Here is a 17,491-nt window from a genome sequence, read left to right as displayed (position 1 = left end):
TGTTTGGGGAAGACACTAAACTAACTTTAAGTAGCTAATTCACAGACTGGGGCATGACCTCTTTTAGAACTCCAAAAGGCCAGTGAGCACCCCAGTTCAACACCAGCACTTTCCGGCAGGCTTTGCCACACTGATTTACACAGAACTGCCTCACCCCATCCACTTCTCATCAGTTGAGAATTGCTAACGTCAGATTTGAGTCTCTTCCCTTTTAGGTGTGTATTTCACTCCAAACGTTGTCATAAAGCTTTCTACTTCGTGGAAAGCAACTCAGAATCTGCCCACTCTGCCAAGAATGAATTCTCTCTGGATCACATGGAAAGCAGAGAGATTGGATTGAGGAAAAGGGACTTCTGGCATTTTTCTATTTTGTTATCAATAAAAGACAAAAAGGAAAACAAACCAGAAGCAAGTCAGTCCAGAATATTCTTTCTTTTTAAATGGAGACCTTCAGCCTAGAGCTGAAACTACAACTGTACAAGGGGCAGGGAACATCCAATTCTGATTTTTTTCTGCCACGATTTATTAGTTCGCAAGGAAAACCCCAAAAAGGATTTTTGTTTAGATGACTTACAGATAACAGGCTTTTTAGAACCATATGAACAAGGACCTTGTTGACAGAAGTGACAAGCCACCAGAGCAGAAACAATAGATGACAAGGTGAGTAAGAAGCAGGGAGGAAAATGACGCAGTGGGAAGAGCAACACTCACAGGGTGACACGGAGGGGCCACTTACGCTTTTTCCAGAAACGCATCCCTCGACATGTTCTGCGCCAACAGATTTGTTGCCAAACTGAACACCTCATCTGACCATTCCTGTGAAGACAGAAAAGTGAATAAATAAATGAGGTTCAGTTTTAGATGTTTATTGATAAAATGCAAAATATTTTTGAAAATTATGCTTTCAAAAGAAGGGACTAATTAAAGTCTGAACTTTGATTTTTCCAATTACAGCTTCTCTCCTCATCTGGGAAACCTGATTTTCTCATGCTACAAAAAAATGAAGACTGTTACAAATTAAAGTCCTGACTCTATCCAAGATCTTACCAGCCAACATAAAAAACAAGCCTAAAAAAGCCCCAACCAGCAGAAATATACAGGAAAACATTTTAGTGGCTCTGATGTGCAAGAAGGATACAACTCCAAAGAACTCTTTTCTCCTTATCCTTACACTGTGGTCCTATCCCTCACTAAATGCTTTTCCCTCTTCCCCGTGTAGGGAAGAAATGCCACAGAATCATGGAATGGTTTGGGTTGGAAGGGATGTCAAAGAGGATCCAGATTCAACCCCCTGCCATGGGCAGGGACACCTTCCCCTAGACCAGGTTGCTCCACATTGCTCAAGTCCTTCCCTTGCATCCCTGACCTTTCCTGGGTTCCCTGCATGGCTAATCCATGATTATAAGCTGAGCTTTATACTCTCAAGAGTTTGTCCTGCTCTCCTCCCTTGCAGGTCTCTCCCACAGCTTTTCCTTGACAGCTTCAGTGTGTTTTCCCTTTCTAACCTGGTGCTTATTCACAATCTTTTAATTGCAAACCTTTACAATCACAACTGTGGTTTTGGATTGGCTTCATTTCACTCCATTAAAAGAAAGGGAAGAAAACAAGCAATGCCTTTGCAAACAATGTGATTTTTTTTTTGTTTGTTTATGTTAGTTGACAAAGATTTCAGAGTTTTAAAGTTATGTTTCCTTTCATAACAGTCCAAGTCCAAAATCCCCACTGCCACACTCTTTGGGAGGTAATCCCTTCTCTTCGGCCTTTTTCTTAAGAAAAAATATATATTAAAAAACAAGGTAGGAATCAAATTCTGATAAAAATGGATAGGCATGGGAAGTGTCAGTGACTTACAACGAAACAAATGTTCTTATGTCACTTTGAAGCTTAGGGCTTGTTTTAACTAAAAAGCCTCATTTTCCCACACGACCAGGTGTTTGATTTGAGAAGTTGGAGGCTTTTTTCCATCTTTTTTATATGCTAAGGTTTTTTCCCTGATGCTATCAGCCCTTGTTCCTGAAACTGGCCATGCACCGATGCTCCCAAGGAAGAGTAGAATAGGCTGCCTGTATGCAGTGTTCCAGTGGCCTTTGATGTCCTCCAGCTCTCAGATCCTGAAGCCCATCCCATTGACCACCTCACCCCTAAGCAGCAGAGATAACACCTCTCCCGCGGCTGGTGCTTCTGAAAGAGAAACCTTCTTCTCTCAGACACAGACTTGTTCTGGAGGCAAATCAGTGCTGCTCACACAGTCCTCCCCTCCACCTCCTTGTGACCACTGCCATTTTTTCTTCTTTAATTGTTTTTCCTTCTTAGGTCTAGTTTGAAAAAACCAGGGGTGAGAGGAAGCAGAGGAGGACGAATCGGGTTTGTTAGCAACACAACTGCTTTGCTGTGACTCTTGGAACAGAGAGAGCATTAAGTGCAGCATCTGTTTTTCTTCTTGGCAACTCACTTTTCCAGGCTCAAAATAGGCTCATCTTGTAAACACTGTTTTGTTTAGGCACTAATAATAGCTGCTCAAACTTCTCCCTGTGACACTAACAGCCACAGAGATTAACAGCAACATAAAACACTATGTGGAAATTGAAAATACATTGGCTTTTAACAGATTTTGAGAGACTGTTTTCATCTTGCTGCTTCTGCTGGGGCTTAAAACTGAAATATTTTGTATAAAACAGAAGTAGGGTGCTTCAAGAGTATCCCACCCCCCCAGCTCTTCCTTTTCTTTGTCCGAATGCTTTTTGACCGGAATGTAAGGGGAACTCACTGTGCCTGTCACCCACATTATTTATATAAGTCCAGTTTGTTCCTTTGCTGGCTTTTCCTGGCTCTCCAAAGCAATCCCATTGCTCTTGCCAAACATTCTGAGGACTACCTGCAGGCTGAGTCATTTCTAACCAGGTCACAGCAACACTTGCTCTTTGTCTCTCCCTTTTTAGGGTCCAGCCACCCCAGAGCCACAGCCAAAAAAAGCCAAGATCAGAGGATGTGCCAAGGGTCACATCATCTTTCCAGTTGCTGAACTGAACCCTTGGCAGGAAGGGGAACAGCATTGAGGACAGAGCTTAAAAAATAAAGAGATCCTTGGGACTGCCTTGGATAGGCTCTCACCAACCAAGCACTGAGCCAAGGTGTGCCTTGCTGCTCCAGCTACCAGATGGCTCCATTTCCTTGGGTTTGCTGCATGGCAGAGAGCAGAGCCCACACTCCAGCAGGCAGCGCTCAGGGAGAGCACTCCAAGGGTTGGAAAGGTGTTCAGTGTGCAGAGAAAACAGTCAGCTGTGGGAAGGTTAGAGTAGCCCCTGGGTTGCCACAGACACTGCAGCCTCTGTACAGATATGATACAACAGGAAAATACAAATCCGGGCTTTTCGACACAGAGCTGCAGCAGTGCCAACAAACCCAGCTCTGATCCCTTCTGGGAGTGGAAGGACCTGGTCTTCTGATCTTCAACTCCAAGCAAGTCACATCCATCATGATAAGAGTTTCCTGAATTTGAACCCCTCCTGGCTCTGTCCTGTCACACCAGTTCATCTTCTACCACTCCTGTGAACTTTGCTGACAAATAATTCAGCTGTTCTGTGCTTTGACAGGTAGCACATGAGCAGAGCTCGTTTGGAAATGTGCTGCTCAGTGAAGTAATCTCTCTTCCCCTGCATGCATCAGGACAACATAAGACATTTAGTGCAACAGAAGAGATGAGACCTTTTTCGTAAGAAAAGGCAGCACAGAGCCTTGAAAACACTTCCTTCAAATCAAGCCTGACTACATGTGAAGGCAATGTTCCTCACACATTTCTTTTTGCTGGGAGGTTAACAAAGCAAGCTGCTCAAATTCTACACTTTCAGAATTTCATTTAGAAAAAAAAACATATCAAATGGATGTGAATTTATGTGGCTTGTTTTAGCATTTTATTCTACTGATCAAGTTCTTACATATACTGAAGAAGCTAGAAAAATAAAGATGTATGTTGGAAAGAATAGTATAGCGTGACTTGTGAATCATCCTTGATGACATCATTTTACTTATGGAGGAATTCATCAGCTCTTAGTGATGCATTTGACCCAAAGCTCATCAAGCTGAGGAGAAAGAGATTTCCTTGGGCTCTGGACAGGTGCCTGCATGGCCAGGATTGGCAGTGCAGAAAGAAGAGAGTTGGCATGAGGCACCAAAGAGAGAGAGAGGAAAGAGATGGGAAAAACGTGATGTTCACTTTGGAATCTGCTGGATTTGGGAAGAGAATGAACTATTCTAGAGCAGACAGAAGTTGATGTGTTGGACTTCTCCATGGTGGGAATGGAGACAAGGAAAAGGAGCATTTGCTCAGGACAGGGTTTGAGAATAAACCTCTGCTGCTTCTGCAGCAATCTGTGGATGCTCACAAATAAATCCTACCCCAGACAGGCATTCTCAAATGAAAATAAGCAAGTGCTCTCTCAGTACTGCTTCTCTTCCCCACCAGGACACACCTTCCTGCCTGCCCTTTAGACAAGTGCCTAATGGATTTCAAGCTGCATTCTTTGAACAAACCAGGTGTGTTCCAGCTCACCACTGATGTGCTTTAAACCTCAGTTACTTTCTCCTGAAGGAATGAACATAAACCAGCACGCTGATATTTCTATTTAGTGCACCTGAAGTAAGCTGAATAACCCAAGACTTGCATTTTCCTAATTTTCCCATAACTTGGCCAGTGGATATGGCAAGCAGAGTTTGTAGCAGAAAAGGCAACCCTCTGCAAATGGGAGAAAACCCTATAATGGAATAATTTTAGCTGCCTCATTAAGACCATTACAGATTACTTTGCCTTCCTCCTTAAGTGGTGTCTGGTCAACACTTGCCACACAACTTGAAAAACAAGGGATCACAAATGAAGGGTTAACCAAAAAATATTCGTGCACTGAAAAGAGACCCTGGAACATCAGAAGGGTCAAAATTTGCAAGTGTGGGGCTGAAAACATCTTGTACTGACATTCCTCCCCAGAGCTCCAATCAAGAGATGATTTGTACCTGATGTACTTATTTATTACAACTTCTCTGAGTCACTGTATGGGGCTCAGAGTGAATAAAGACCAAATTCTGTGTTCTGGTTCATATAAAGTTGGTAAACAGGTTAAAAAGGAGGAATTTTTAGATCTGTTCAACAGTGATCAAAACTATTTTGATTCAAACGATCAGGATATTTAACGTGACCTCAAAGTACACACAATTAATCTGCAATGCCTTAAAAATTGGATCCCCAGGCCATAGAGCCCCATTGATCAAATATTAATTTATTTGCTCTACTGCATTTATAAGTAAAAGGAAGACTCAGATTCTTACTTATTCAGATGGTAGGACTTACTCAAGATTTAGAGCAGCCAAGCTTTTACAAAACATTACTTTATTCACTGCACTTTAGGGTTCCATTATCAAACAGAAAATAGCCCTAAAATACCTATTTCTGTGCTGTTTTAGCAAATAGATTATGGCTCACCAACTGCTGGCTAGACAGGTAAATGAAAAAGAAGGACATAAGCTTCTGATTTGGGTGATTATCCCTGCTCCTTGATCAGGGACAGCAATTTCTGCTGGTAAAGATTTAGCATACCTTTTCATTTCCCACCATAAACATAGCTCCTTTTTTTTTTTCCTGAAGAGTTATTTCAATTGCTTTCATTTCTGCAGTATTGAGATTTCTCACTCTGTAGAGCTCTGCACTTTGAAGACTGAGAACAGCACAGCTCTCAGCTGTTCATGAACCACTACAAACTTGTTGTGTTTCTATTCTTCCATGTCAAAGAAAAATTGGAAATCATGTTTTTGCCAGTTGGCTAAAGAATATTAGCAGAAATAAGAATCTGGCAAGCAAAAATGTGCCCTCCTCGCTGAAGGCTTTCATCCTATGACCTTTTTGCACCTGGTCTAACAATCCCTGTTGCCTGTGAGGTGACAAAGTAACTCCTTGCTGTTGTTAAACCACAGCAGGCTGCAGAGAACCTTGTTTTAGCAAAACCTAGCAAACTCCAGGATGTAAAAATGCTCTGTGGAAAGTGTTCTGTGCATGGATGTCTGGAGGCTGGGATTGGAGTGTACCCATATGAGTGGACGTGGAAAGAGGAGAAGCTTTGGAATGTCTGTTTGAAACAGATAAAGTAAAAGTTCCCAGCTCATTAAACAGAACTGAATTGCAGAGAAATTGGAAGAAGGAGGAAAAAACCTAAATATACTAAAATCAGTGTAGTTTTATTTTGTGGGTTGGACAGAGGAAACTGCAAGGAAAAATACTTTTTTAAGGCAATGATGTTGACCATAAGCCTTATCAAGGGCTCTCAGTGGGCAAAATGTGTTGCTACTACTGAAATATTGATGTGTGTTTGGGGAGCCACAGTGTGACATCTCATTCCTGAGTTAAAATTTGTGTGCAGCACTATTTGCACTCGTAATTATTTGGGCTTTCCGAGCAACATTCTGAGCATGAGCACACTTACCAGGGGCATAAATCTTGCTGAATGAACTCCTTGAAAAAAAACAAACCAAACCAAACCAAACCAAAAAAAAAAAAGATTCCACATTTCTCCTTGGGAACTAAGTGGCACAGCTCCAGAATAGAACTGTGCTTCATTTCATGGCATCTCCCACTTTTAGCTCATTTATCCAGATCTCAAAACAGTACTTCCAAAACCTGAATTTGATATGAGAGATCTTCATCTCTCGGGTGTCTTACCTTTGCTATATCATCTTGGAATGCCACCAGGTTCAAGTAGGATATGTTGACCAGGTCTGGCCCATAGACAACAGTTATCATCCGATTTTCCAGTCGGCCTCCCGCGTTCCCAGCATCCAGCAGCTCGCGCAGCTTTGGATCCTGCAGGTGAAACAATGATGAAACCATTACAAACCTTTCCCAAATACCCACCAAAAATTCCATCAAAAGAGGTGCAAAAATTCCACATTCTTCCATTTTGAAAATCTGGGTTCATTTTGAACATTTTAAACGTGTTGGCACTAGGTTCTGATCTGGTTAATGACTCATTGAAATGCTTAAAGTTATTAACCCAGAATAAAAAGGAAATCACTGCTGTAAATCCTGCAAAGCCTTTGAGCTCTATCTTGGTGCTGTACAGATTCAGAGCTGTCCAGCTGATGGCTGCACATTCCTATTTTCAGTTATTTTGCAACAGAAGTTAAGCAAACACAAACTGTGTTGCTTGTCAGAATAACACAATCTCTCCAAAGGCTACTGTCCCCAGCAGAGAGATTCTCTGTGATTTTAATGGGTTTTAGATAAAACTGAAAATGAGAACTTAGTTTTCCTAAGGAATTAAGAAGACTTCTAGTATTAACTTTCTTAAACTCTATAAAATGAATAATGGAATTTTAGCATTTTCCTCCTCTTACTTCTTCACATTCAACAGGTCATTTATTATTTAAATTATTAGTTATATTCTATTTAAATTTAGCTTTTAGCCCTTTCCCCCCCCCCCCCCCCCCCAGTTTTTAACCAATACAGAATCATAGACTCATTTAGGTTGGAAAGGACCATTAAGAGCATCTAATCCAGCTGTTCCCTCTGCTCTGCCAAAGCCACCACTAAGCCATGTCACTAAATGCCACAGCCACAAATCCATTAAACCCCTCCAGGGATGGTGACTCAACCCCTTCTGTGGTCACCTTGTTCCAGCCTCCACAGAGGTGTGACTACCTAACACTTCCGTGAAGGAAAGGCACAGTCAGTGATTTTTATCAGCTATCAATAGCCTGAACCACCTCAGCTTCACTGGCAACCCAAGTGTGTGAGTAAAAACCTCAGGTTATTTGGTGACTCTCCTCGTTACTCTTAGGCTGCACCATTTCCAAGAAATGCACTCAGTGTGTCTGAAACTAAGAAAACAGGTTCTTGGCTTCCTGGTGAGGTTTATAAAGACAAATGAAAAACTGCCATGGGTGACTGGATTCAGTCCTTTGGAATGAGCCCCTATAATGTGAAAGCTCAGGTTTCCTAGAAGGCAAGACTGTTCAGTCTCCTTCCAAAACTAAAAAATGGCCAGCAAACAGAATCCCTGTGGGATGACAGATGCTGTGTAGAGATCAAGTTATTTCAAAATTGACACAATAAATGTGCTGCACTTTAAATTTCAGTCTCCCATGAACCTTCTCCTCACACTGTCTGCATATGTTCAGTTTGTGGTATTCTTAATATTTAATAACTTTTTGAATAATTATCCAAATTTTCACCAACTGATACCAATTAAATTTAATTTAACAAGGTTAGGATGATTAAAAGGGCCCTTTTTTCATGGATCTTGCAGGAAATCCTGTACCAACAAGACATCAATCTAAAGGGTATCTCCTGACTGATATCACATCTTGGAGGCAACGAAGCTGTGTGTGTGTTCCCCAAACACTTCAGCAGATTTAGGAAAACATTTTTGGAGCATGAGGTAGAAACTGAAAAGAAAGTACAAGGCTGTCTATCATAAATGCTGAGTGTCTTTAAATATTGGGTATGATGCCAAGTGTTACAGGAGAACAGACAGAATAATCCTATTTAGGGCTCTGTAAATTGTGAATATCATTGTGCTCCGAGACAAAGATGGTTTCGTGGGTAAACAAGTTAATCACAGCTTTTCACTGGAGAGAAAAACAGGCGAGGGATACAAAAATAGTAGTTGTGTTTCAGAGGATTCAAAGGAGAAAGACAAAGAAATGGTATCATTTAGATCTGGGAGAAGAGCTAGAGAAATGCCCTGCAGTTGCTAAGTCAGTCATGGTGTATTACTAGATGGGTTCCTTTCTCTTTTATTTAGGGGCTGGATGTTTCAAAGCTTTGTTTTATGTCTCTGGGAGATGAGAATCCATCTCCTTTTTACCCTCTGCCGTTTCAACCTCCAAATCAGACAGATAAATGCCTCTGCTCAAGGGCCTGTCTGGGAATAGCATCATTTTTTGTGGGCTCAGACAGAATGGGATTGTCTATCTGCTTTCACTCCCTTTCACATCATTGTCATTCCTCTCTCCCTCTCCCTGGCTGGACCCCCTGCTCACAGTTTCACTCCGGATAATGAACTGCAATCGTAGCAACAAAAGAAGAGAGAAGATAACCTTTTCCTTTCGTATTTACATTCGGCCAAGGGATGTCTCAGTGATGAATCACACTCGGGTTAGACTGAGATAGGCATTAGCTACGCACCATGGAATAGAAAAAAGAAACATATTGGAAAGGAGATGGTTTTTCCAAGCAAATTCATCAAAAGAGAAATTATCTGGCACTGGCTTGGTCTTTAGAAGCACGAAGCGAGCAGCAAATTGAGCAATGTGAGTACGAATTTGGTTTTCCAAATCAAAGATTTTTCCACCAGGTTTTACAGGCAAGCAATCAGACAGACCATCTTCTTTGGGTTGCTGTGTCTGAATGGCTAAAATGTTGAATTTCTCTGTTCTGTTTCAGGCTTGTCTAGCAAAGTTTGATGTACACATTCTGTTACAGCACTGCATTATCCAGCCACCATCCAGCAGCTGTTAATAAAGGGAATGTACCACATGGCCTGGGCTGTCTCAATGCAACCTATGTGCTCCACAGACTTAAAACACATATTTTAATAGCTGGGTTTTAATATATATATATATTTAAGTTTATATTTGGAAGTTCAGTGCAAGAGAATAATTTTGATGCTAACATGATTCACACCCTTGTTGACCCCAGCCATGGGTGTAGTCGCCCTTTGGGGGTGACAGATGCCCTTGTCAGTGACAACCTCACGCTTAACTGATGATCTAGGTCATAATTAGTGTTTGGATCTGAAGTTCTCAGATACCAAAGCCCACCACCACCAGCTCCCACATTCCTGATTCACAGCTCTGCTCCCTTGGTACCACCCTCCACTGCAAACAGTGCTAAGGAGATGAGCAAAATATCCTTTAGCAACATCTTGAAGACTATCAGTGCTCTATGAATCAAAGCCCTTCTGAAAATGTCAGCAGGTTTTCCTGTGGAGATGGCAGGAAAGCACACGGGGGGAAAAAGAAACCAAACCAAGCAGCAAGACCAAATTTAGCTTTTTTATGTAAATTGGATTGTTTTTATTCTGCTAATTCCATTTTAGGGAATGACAGTGAAAAACTGGTTGAGGCTGTATTTCATACATTGGCTCACAAGTGGACAGACTGGTTTTCAGGATAAGCTCTTTGCAAGACTGGAGCCTAATTAGCAACATATTGGGTTCTTTGATGGATATTCAGAAGAATTATACCCATTTAATACTGATTACAGTAATTTCGGAACACCTGAGCTGAAGTTTGGGAGCACACCCCAAGTGTCTGGTAGAGTCTGGCAGAGCTTCAGCTCAAGGACTGGAGGCACCTGAAGACTTCCCCAGAAACAGGTCAGGAAAATCAGTGTTTGGATGGGACAGTGCTGAAATTCTCAGAGGAAGATGGAATTTGTGAGCAGGCAAACATGGAGAAGGTGATAAAGGAGGGTGTCGGCAGCACAAAGAGCTCTAGAATCTATCAGAAATCAAATTAGTCATGTCAAGTTGAGGCTAAGGTTGGTCAGAGGATTATCTGCTCATTGGAAAAAATCTTCCCTATTTGGTTGTGCTGTCTTGGGAAACTTATCAAAGAAAATATACCTTAAATCAATGGGAAATAAAGAGAGAACAGAGAAAAAAATTAACCAGAAACATTAAAAAAATTAATAAAACCTTATGGAAGTCTTATCATTTTCATGAACAAATGCAAAATAATGACTTTTTGTGATAAGCCAGGGTCCTGTAGACAGAGGGATAAAAATAGATTTCAATCAGACTTCTCAAACTTTCTCCTGCTGTATTTCCTTTTCACTGGAACTCATAAGAGTAACATAAACTCAGAGAGGCACCTCAGCCGCATTACAATCCCTGCTTTTCACTGTGATGGGTGTTATTAAAATGTAGGTCTTAACCCTGACATCCCAATTAGTGTGTGCTCTGCACAGCACAGAAAATGCCATAACATCTTTTATTAGTATCATCAGCTCTTAAAACTTTTATTTTTCCTTCTGAGAACCTGCAACACACCATCTGTCTGTGGAAACGTTCTGGTTTTTTCACACACAGTTACAAAAGGCTGCCAGGAGGTTCTGTGGCACTCAAATGCTGGTTTCAACACACCAGGGAGCAGCAGGTCAGCCCCCTTTGCCTACTGGTGCTTCCCAAGCTGCAGCACAATCTCAGAGAGCAGCTTCTGATCCCTTTAAAAAGGAGTGGAATCTGCCCAATGCTGAAGATTTTCCTGGGGTTTGATAGTTAGAGATAAAGTCATGGCCAAACAGGGTGATTATCAAGAGAATCAGAACCTCTTGGGTTGCTGGAGCAGGCATGCAATGATGTATTGGGAATTTTCAATGAAAATATTAATTTACAGAGCAAAAACTCTCAAAACTATTTTACAGAGCTACAGGCTACTTCAGAATTCCCTACACTGTAACTATCACAGTCTATATTACTGCCTGTAACTATCATGATCCCAAATCAGTGTTCTGATAACATAAGGAGAGATTTGAAACAAAAATGGCACAGACTTTCATCTTAGTCTTCTGCTCACCAAAGTGAGATTTCCAAGCATTCAAAGGTGCTTTTATATTTTTCTAGCTCTTCATGTATCCCAGAAGAGGGAATATAAGAGAGGAAAGAAGCATAATTAGCTAGCTACAGATGCAAAGAGGTTTTCCAGGAAACACACGAGTTTGAGGCTTAAATTAAGCAAAGAACTTTGCTAACTTAGGACTTTATATTGTGACTCCATTGAAGGCAGAACTCCCACAGATTTTCTACAAATAGAAGAACATCTTGTCTTCAAGAATTCCTTATCACAGAATGTTTATCAACAAAAATGTACATACATGCATATATATAGATGGATATCTCATATATCTGACACAAATTTCAAAACACCAGCTCTTAACGCTTTAAGACACAGGTAAGTTGCTTGTTTAGGGGCAGTAAAACAGGAAATTTTAAGTGATTCCTAAAATCAGAGCACTTACCCCTGTGGCTAGCTTAGGATTTCAGCTGAGTTCTCAAGCTCCAGCTCTGCTACAGTGACCCAACCAAACTCCTCAGTGCAAGCTGCCCAGCACAGAACACGAATCAAAGATAGGAATTGCTTTTTAAGGCTCTCACAAGTATTTTGTACCACCTGTGGCACCTGAAGCACATAGCTCTGGTCTGCCAAACCTCTCAGGTCCATGTTGATACCTAAGAGTTGCTTCTCATCTTTGTGTCTGCACCAGCCTGACCCTCAGAAACAGAATGTCCTTTTTCACTGCCTGAAATTCACTGCTAACAATCCCCACACAGATATCACAGCTGGTTCAAATACTCTTTGTGTCACACACATCACTAAGAACTACCCATCAAGTGCATCGACAGACTGGTTCTTTAAAGAAATCTTTCTTCTCTCCCTCCTGTGTTGAGACCAAAGTCAAAACTCTCAAGTTTATGCTTCAGCAATCCCTATCACTGATTAGGGAGAATGTCCATACATGGGAATCACATCTGCAAAGCTCAGTGACAGGATTTTGTCTGTCTGTCTATCCTAATGATAGTCATGCGAAATGAATATACTACAATTATTACATCAAGGATATTCAAAACAGTGTTACTAAAATGCTCTTTCATTACACTGAATACACAGTAAGTTTGATAGATAAATGGATATATTTGTATCAAGTTATCCTTACCAAAATCGCTGTCATTAAACCAGGAATCTGTTTAGCCTAATAAACACTGCAGTATGGTTTTAACATAAATAATGTCTTCACACATTTCACAAAAGAGTATCAGATCAAGATAGAACCAAAATATTTGCAAATAAATTTCTCCTTCTTTCTAAGGTTTCAGAATGGATTCCAAATTTGCCACGATATCACCATAGCTACCTATGCACAGAAACAGAGCCAGGATCTTGTTTAAACACCCAAGTCATCCAGACTTCATTTCTGTGCAAACCAAGCCAGTGTGCAGAAAACAAGAGGAAGTTTCTTGAAAAAATAGTCTCAGTCATCTAAACTGGTCTCAATTTGACCATCTGCTCAGTTAATACACTGGAACACTTCTGCCATATAACACAGCATGACGTAAAAGGAGTCAGAAATGCTTTAGTCAGTCCCTAGGGAAGGAGATCCAAGGCATCCAGTGACTCCTACAGATCTGATACATGCAGCAATCCCAAATACCTCAGATGCAACTAAAATCTGAGGGCTGTTCTTCCCATAGATATTATCAGGGAGGACAGGATGCCATAAATCACACCTCAAACAGCCAATGCTGATTAACCTTCTCTATGAAACATCTAGTCCAGAACAATGGTTGTTTTCCTAAAATCGCTTAATCCAATTCCACGCTTGAAGTAAGAACATCAATACATCACATTTACCAGGACCAGGTTATGAAGAAAGTGAAGAGACCTCTTTTTCTGTGATGTATAACTTTTAAAGAAGAGAGACTATGTGCCAGCTTAATAGATATTTTTCTTTGGCAAAAGAATAAGAGAGAAGCTGATCTCTGCCTGTACAAATGAACTTTGTACAGGCATTTCCAAATGTAATTCTAACTGTGAGCTCTGAAAGTGCAAGATGAATTCATGCTGACTTTCTACAATACCCACATTGCAAGACACGGGTTATTCAAAAACACAAAATGTGATAAATCAGTATTTTTATAACACTTAAGGACATTCCCCCCCCCAAAAAAAAACCCATCCAGTCTTATGTCAGCCACCACATCAAGAGGACAATGATGCATCCTTTGGAAGCTCACAGGCCACACCAAGCTGGAGGGAGCAGATCTCTTTTACCGTACAGTTTTAAATTACACCATGGTTTCTGTAACAGATGTGCTGCAAAAGTTTACTGAGGACAACACTACAAATTCACTGATAGTTATCCAGTGCTAGTTTTGGTGAAGATACTACTTGGAGTACAAAATTAGACTGATTTCTGGGGGAAAGGGAGAGAGATACCCAAATGATATATATGCCACATGCACACTGAAATCAGGATTTTATCTGAAATACAAAGAGAATTAATTGCATGTGCTGAGGAAAAGCCTGGGGACAAAACCAGGGCCACCTCATTCCTCTTTTTCTGACCTTTCTCACAGTTCAACTGATCTGAATCCAGCTTCCCTGAGTCTCTTATGCTCTCATGACAGAACATTAAGCAAATATTCAGCCTGGATTTTTTTTTCTTTCGTTTTCCATCCTAACGTTCATATTTCTCAAGATGTTGTTTTCTAGGTTCATGGTACCTGAGTTTTAAATTGCTTGCAAGACTGTGTGTTCTAACAAAAAAACAAGTGACAGTATAAACCATCTAAGTAAAATCAGACCAAATGTGGTGTTTTTCAGGGCTTTTGGATGTGGTTGTGATTAACATGAAAAAACTTTACATCTCACAGTGTAAGTCTTAATTTATATGACAACTCTAAAAAGGTGAAATATCCAACAGCTACAACCATTCACAACCTTCTTCTAGATGTTTTCTAACTCATAAACATTTTTTACCAATTTTTATCAGCTGCAGATGGCTCAGTATTTTAAAGACGACCTTTAAACACACACACACACACTTCCCCTCCTTGCTTTTCCTTCCTCAAAATTCTGTGAGTTTTTCTTCAATTTAATTTTAAAGGAAGAGACAGCAGTGAAAAGAAACTCATCTCATCTTTGTGTCACTTTTTATGAACTCATTTTCTTTGGTCTGTATGAGACTATTGAAAAACCTATAAAAAGTCTTTAAATGAAATGATTTCTACAGCAACTTGCACAGCACCTAAGGGCAAGAATAGCTGAAACAGCAGCTTAATTTTCACTTATCTATAAATCTCACATGCATTGTTCTTCCAATTCGGAATTGCTACGTAGAGTTATTTTAATAGGGTTACTTCAGGGGTTGAAGTACAATCAGCTCCTCATTTATCTGGCATTTGTAAAAATTTGAGATGCTTGCAATGAGCCGAATGAGAGGTATTGTGGGAATCCCACCACACTGCTCTGAACTGCTCCATGAGGGCTGCAGGACAATCCCTTGCATTTTAATGCATTATTTTGGAAACGTGTACATCCAGACCAAACAGAACAGATCAAACATGGAAAGCCAGAATTGAAAACATCTGACTAACGAGCTGCTTATTATTGCAACATTTCAGACACACTCATCAGCAGAGAAAAACAACAACAACAACGGCCAAAAAAAAAAAAAAAAAAAAAAAAAAAGAGCCTCTGCCACATGCCAGCAATATTTTGTTCTCTCTTACCTGTCTGAGAGACACACTTTGGCGTCATGTTTTCAAATTACAAAGTCATGTGGGATGCTTAATGCTAAAGGTTTCAATTTACCTGATTTTAATTATTGTAAGCACTCACTGTTCCCATTACCTTTAAGTATTTAATTCGAGGAAACTCATTTGCAGCGTAGGAAAGAAAAATAAACCATTTCAATGATGATGCAATGAGAATGGAAATTGTTTCCTTCTTGGGCTGTAGCAAATACTCAGCTCCTGCAGATCAGCCCATGAGTTCACAATAGGCTCCTAATGGCACATCTAATAATTAATGATTGATGGCTAATGACGGGTTGCCCTGCACTGTTCACATGTCATAAATTCTGCACTGCACCTTAGTTCATCCAAGTCAGGAGCAGAAATACATGTGGACACTTGACACCTACAAACTGGTGCCAAATTAGCCAGCACAGATGAACTTATCCCCTGCAGATCTTGATGGAGTTGTCCTGGTTCCTGGTGACAACTCAGCTTGATGGGAATTGGAGCCAGGGTTACCACAAAGTCAAGGGACTTGACTCTAAAAATTGACAAAATAATCTAAAAATTACACGGCAAAATCATATGGCAGATGTCACTGCATAAGGCAAACTTAATAGAGAAAAAGAAGCATAGAATAAAAAACAAACTAAGATTCCTTTTTAAAACTTGGCTTCAATTTACTCCAGAGACAAGAAGTTTCTCTAAGTACATTTCAACTTTTAAAATAAGTATCTAACAGAATAGAAATAGGTTCCTGGTTTAGAAGACAACATGACTACTGAAGAAAAAAACTTCCTAAAATCTACAAGGAGTATGAGTAAGAACTACAAATATGTTTTTCTGGCTGAGGAGAGAAAAACAACAGTGAATAAATGCAGAAACTGGATTTGGGTGATTTAATGAGAGATTAATTTCACCACCTGTGAGAGTACAGGAAACATGTTCAGTCACTGCTAAGAAAAGGATGTTTTCTGGTAAGCAGCTGCAGAGAAGAATCCTTCAAGGGATGCCATGGACATTATTTTAAGCCATTGGTTTTGTACTCCATGGTTTTGAAAACTAATTGGGGAAGGGAATATAAAAAGGGTGGCTGGATTAGTTTTAAATCAAGCTAGAAGAAGACAACACATCAACTCAAAGAACAGTGCTGATGAAAATCCTGAGTGTCACATATTTGTGAGCAGCCAAACAGCGTGAGAATACCAAGACATGGAAGAGGGAAAATCAGTGCAAGCGGAAAGTGATGGAAATGGTCCCAAAAAATCCAGATGCAAACTTCTGAGTGAGCAGCTTTTGGCACCTGATTTATTCCCATGTGCTCTGGAACGAAAATTCACTCATAAATACCTGTTTCTGCAGATACAGAGCATTAAGATGACTGCACCAAGCTTGGTCCTTCAAGCTTCTCCATTTTTCAGTTTTCCTCACGGCTCATAGGGAGAGCAACAGAGACAGCAGCTGTTGCTCCCTAAAAAGCAGATATTTCTCAGTGAACACCTGCATCCCTGATATCCATGGATGGCTCTCTTCCACGGCAGAAATAATTAAGCTTTGGGAAAGTGCAAGGAGACAAAGGACGTTTTTCACATCCATCCACTGTGAAGAGCACTTTCTAACACTTTATATGAAGTTCAGAGTTATGTACTAATGCAGTACAGAATCTGGAAAATATGAAAGCTGAAACTTAAGGGATCACCTCAATTCAAAGAGGTTCACCTGGACTTACAGGAGTTGAGAAAGGGTCAAAATTGGCAGAGGAAGCTTAACCATGATTAATTGTTTTTAAAGCTCCTTGGACATATCATGTCAGCTTGCAAAAAATTCAGTTTCTTACATTTAGAAGGTAAATGAGCACTTCTCTTCCTAATTCCACTTGTTAAATGCCAGACAGACTCCCAGTTATCCAAGAATTTAATGAACTAAATCCAGCTATTTAAGGCTGTTTCATCTAGATAAGAAGCTTTCCAACTTGAAGGATAAAACAGCCTTGAAGGCAATGGAAAATAAACCACACTTTGATGTGTACAAACTACCCAAGCAGTTAATTTTCAATTATAAAAGTAAAATTTTAGTGGAGGCATGTTGAGTAGAAAGGTTTGGAAGGAGAAAGGAGACCAGAAAGGAATAGAGAAGGCTGGAAAGTCCTGCAGAAACTCCAGGCCACACTTTGTGCTCCCCTCTTTGCTGTACTTCCCAAGGATCCCCAG

At 40.4% G+C, this 17,491-nt stretch overlaps 1 protein-coding gene across 2 annotated transcripts in view; it reads right to left on the bottom strand.

Annotated features, from left to right (window-relative positions):
- The window catches only part of PLCB1 (phospholipase C beta 1), a 341,408-nt gene that overhangs the window by 129,318 nt on the left and 194,599 nt on the right, over window positions 1-17,491 (bottom strand). For both annotated transcript variants that reach the window (XM_083856221.1, XM_083856220.1), the window contains exons 4-5: window positions 6,704-6,844; window positions 737-816 (exon numbers count right to left, since the gene is read on the bottom strand). In XM_083856221.1, coding sequence (XP_083712347.1) covers window positions 737-816; window positions 6,704-6,844 — 221 coding nt within the window. The remainder of the gene's footprint in view (window positions 1-736; window positions 817-6,703; window positions 6,845-17,491) is intronic.

Source organism: Zosterops lateralis (genome assembly GCF_965231275.1).
Source record: "Zosterops lateralis genome assembly, chromosome: 3".
Lineage (NCBI taxonomy): Eukaryota > Metazoa > Chordata > Aves > Passeriformes > Zosteropidae > Zosterops > Zosterops lateralis.
Note: the sequence above shows the minus strand (reverse complement) of the source record. Positions and strands in the feature narration are given on the sequence as shown.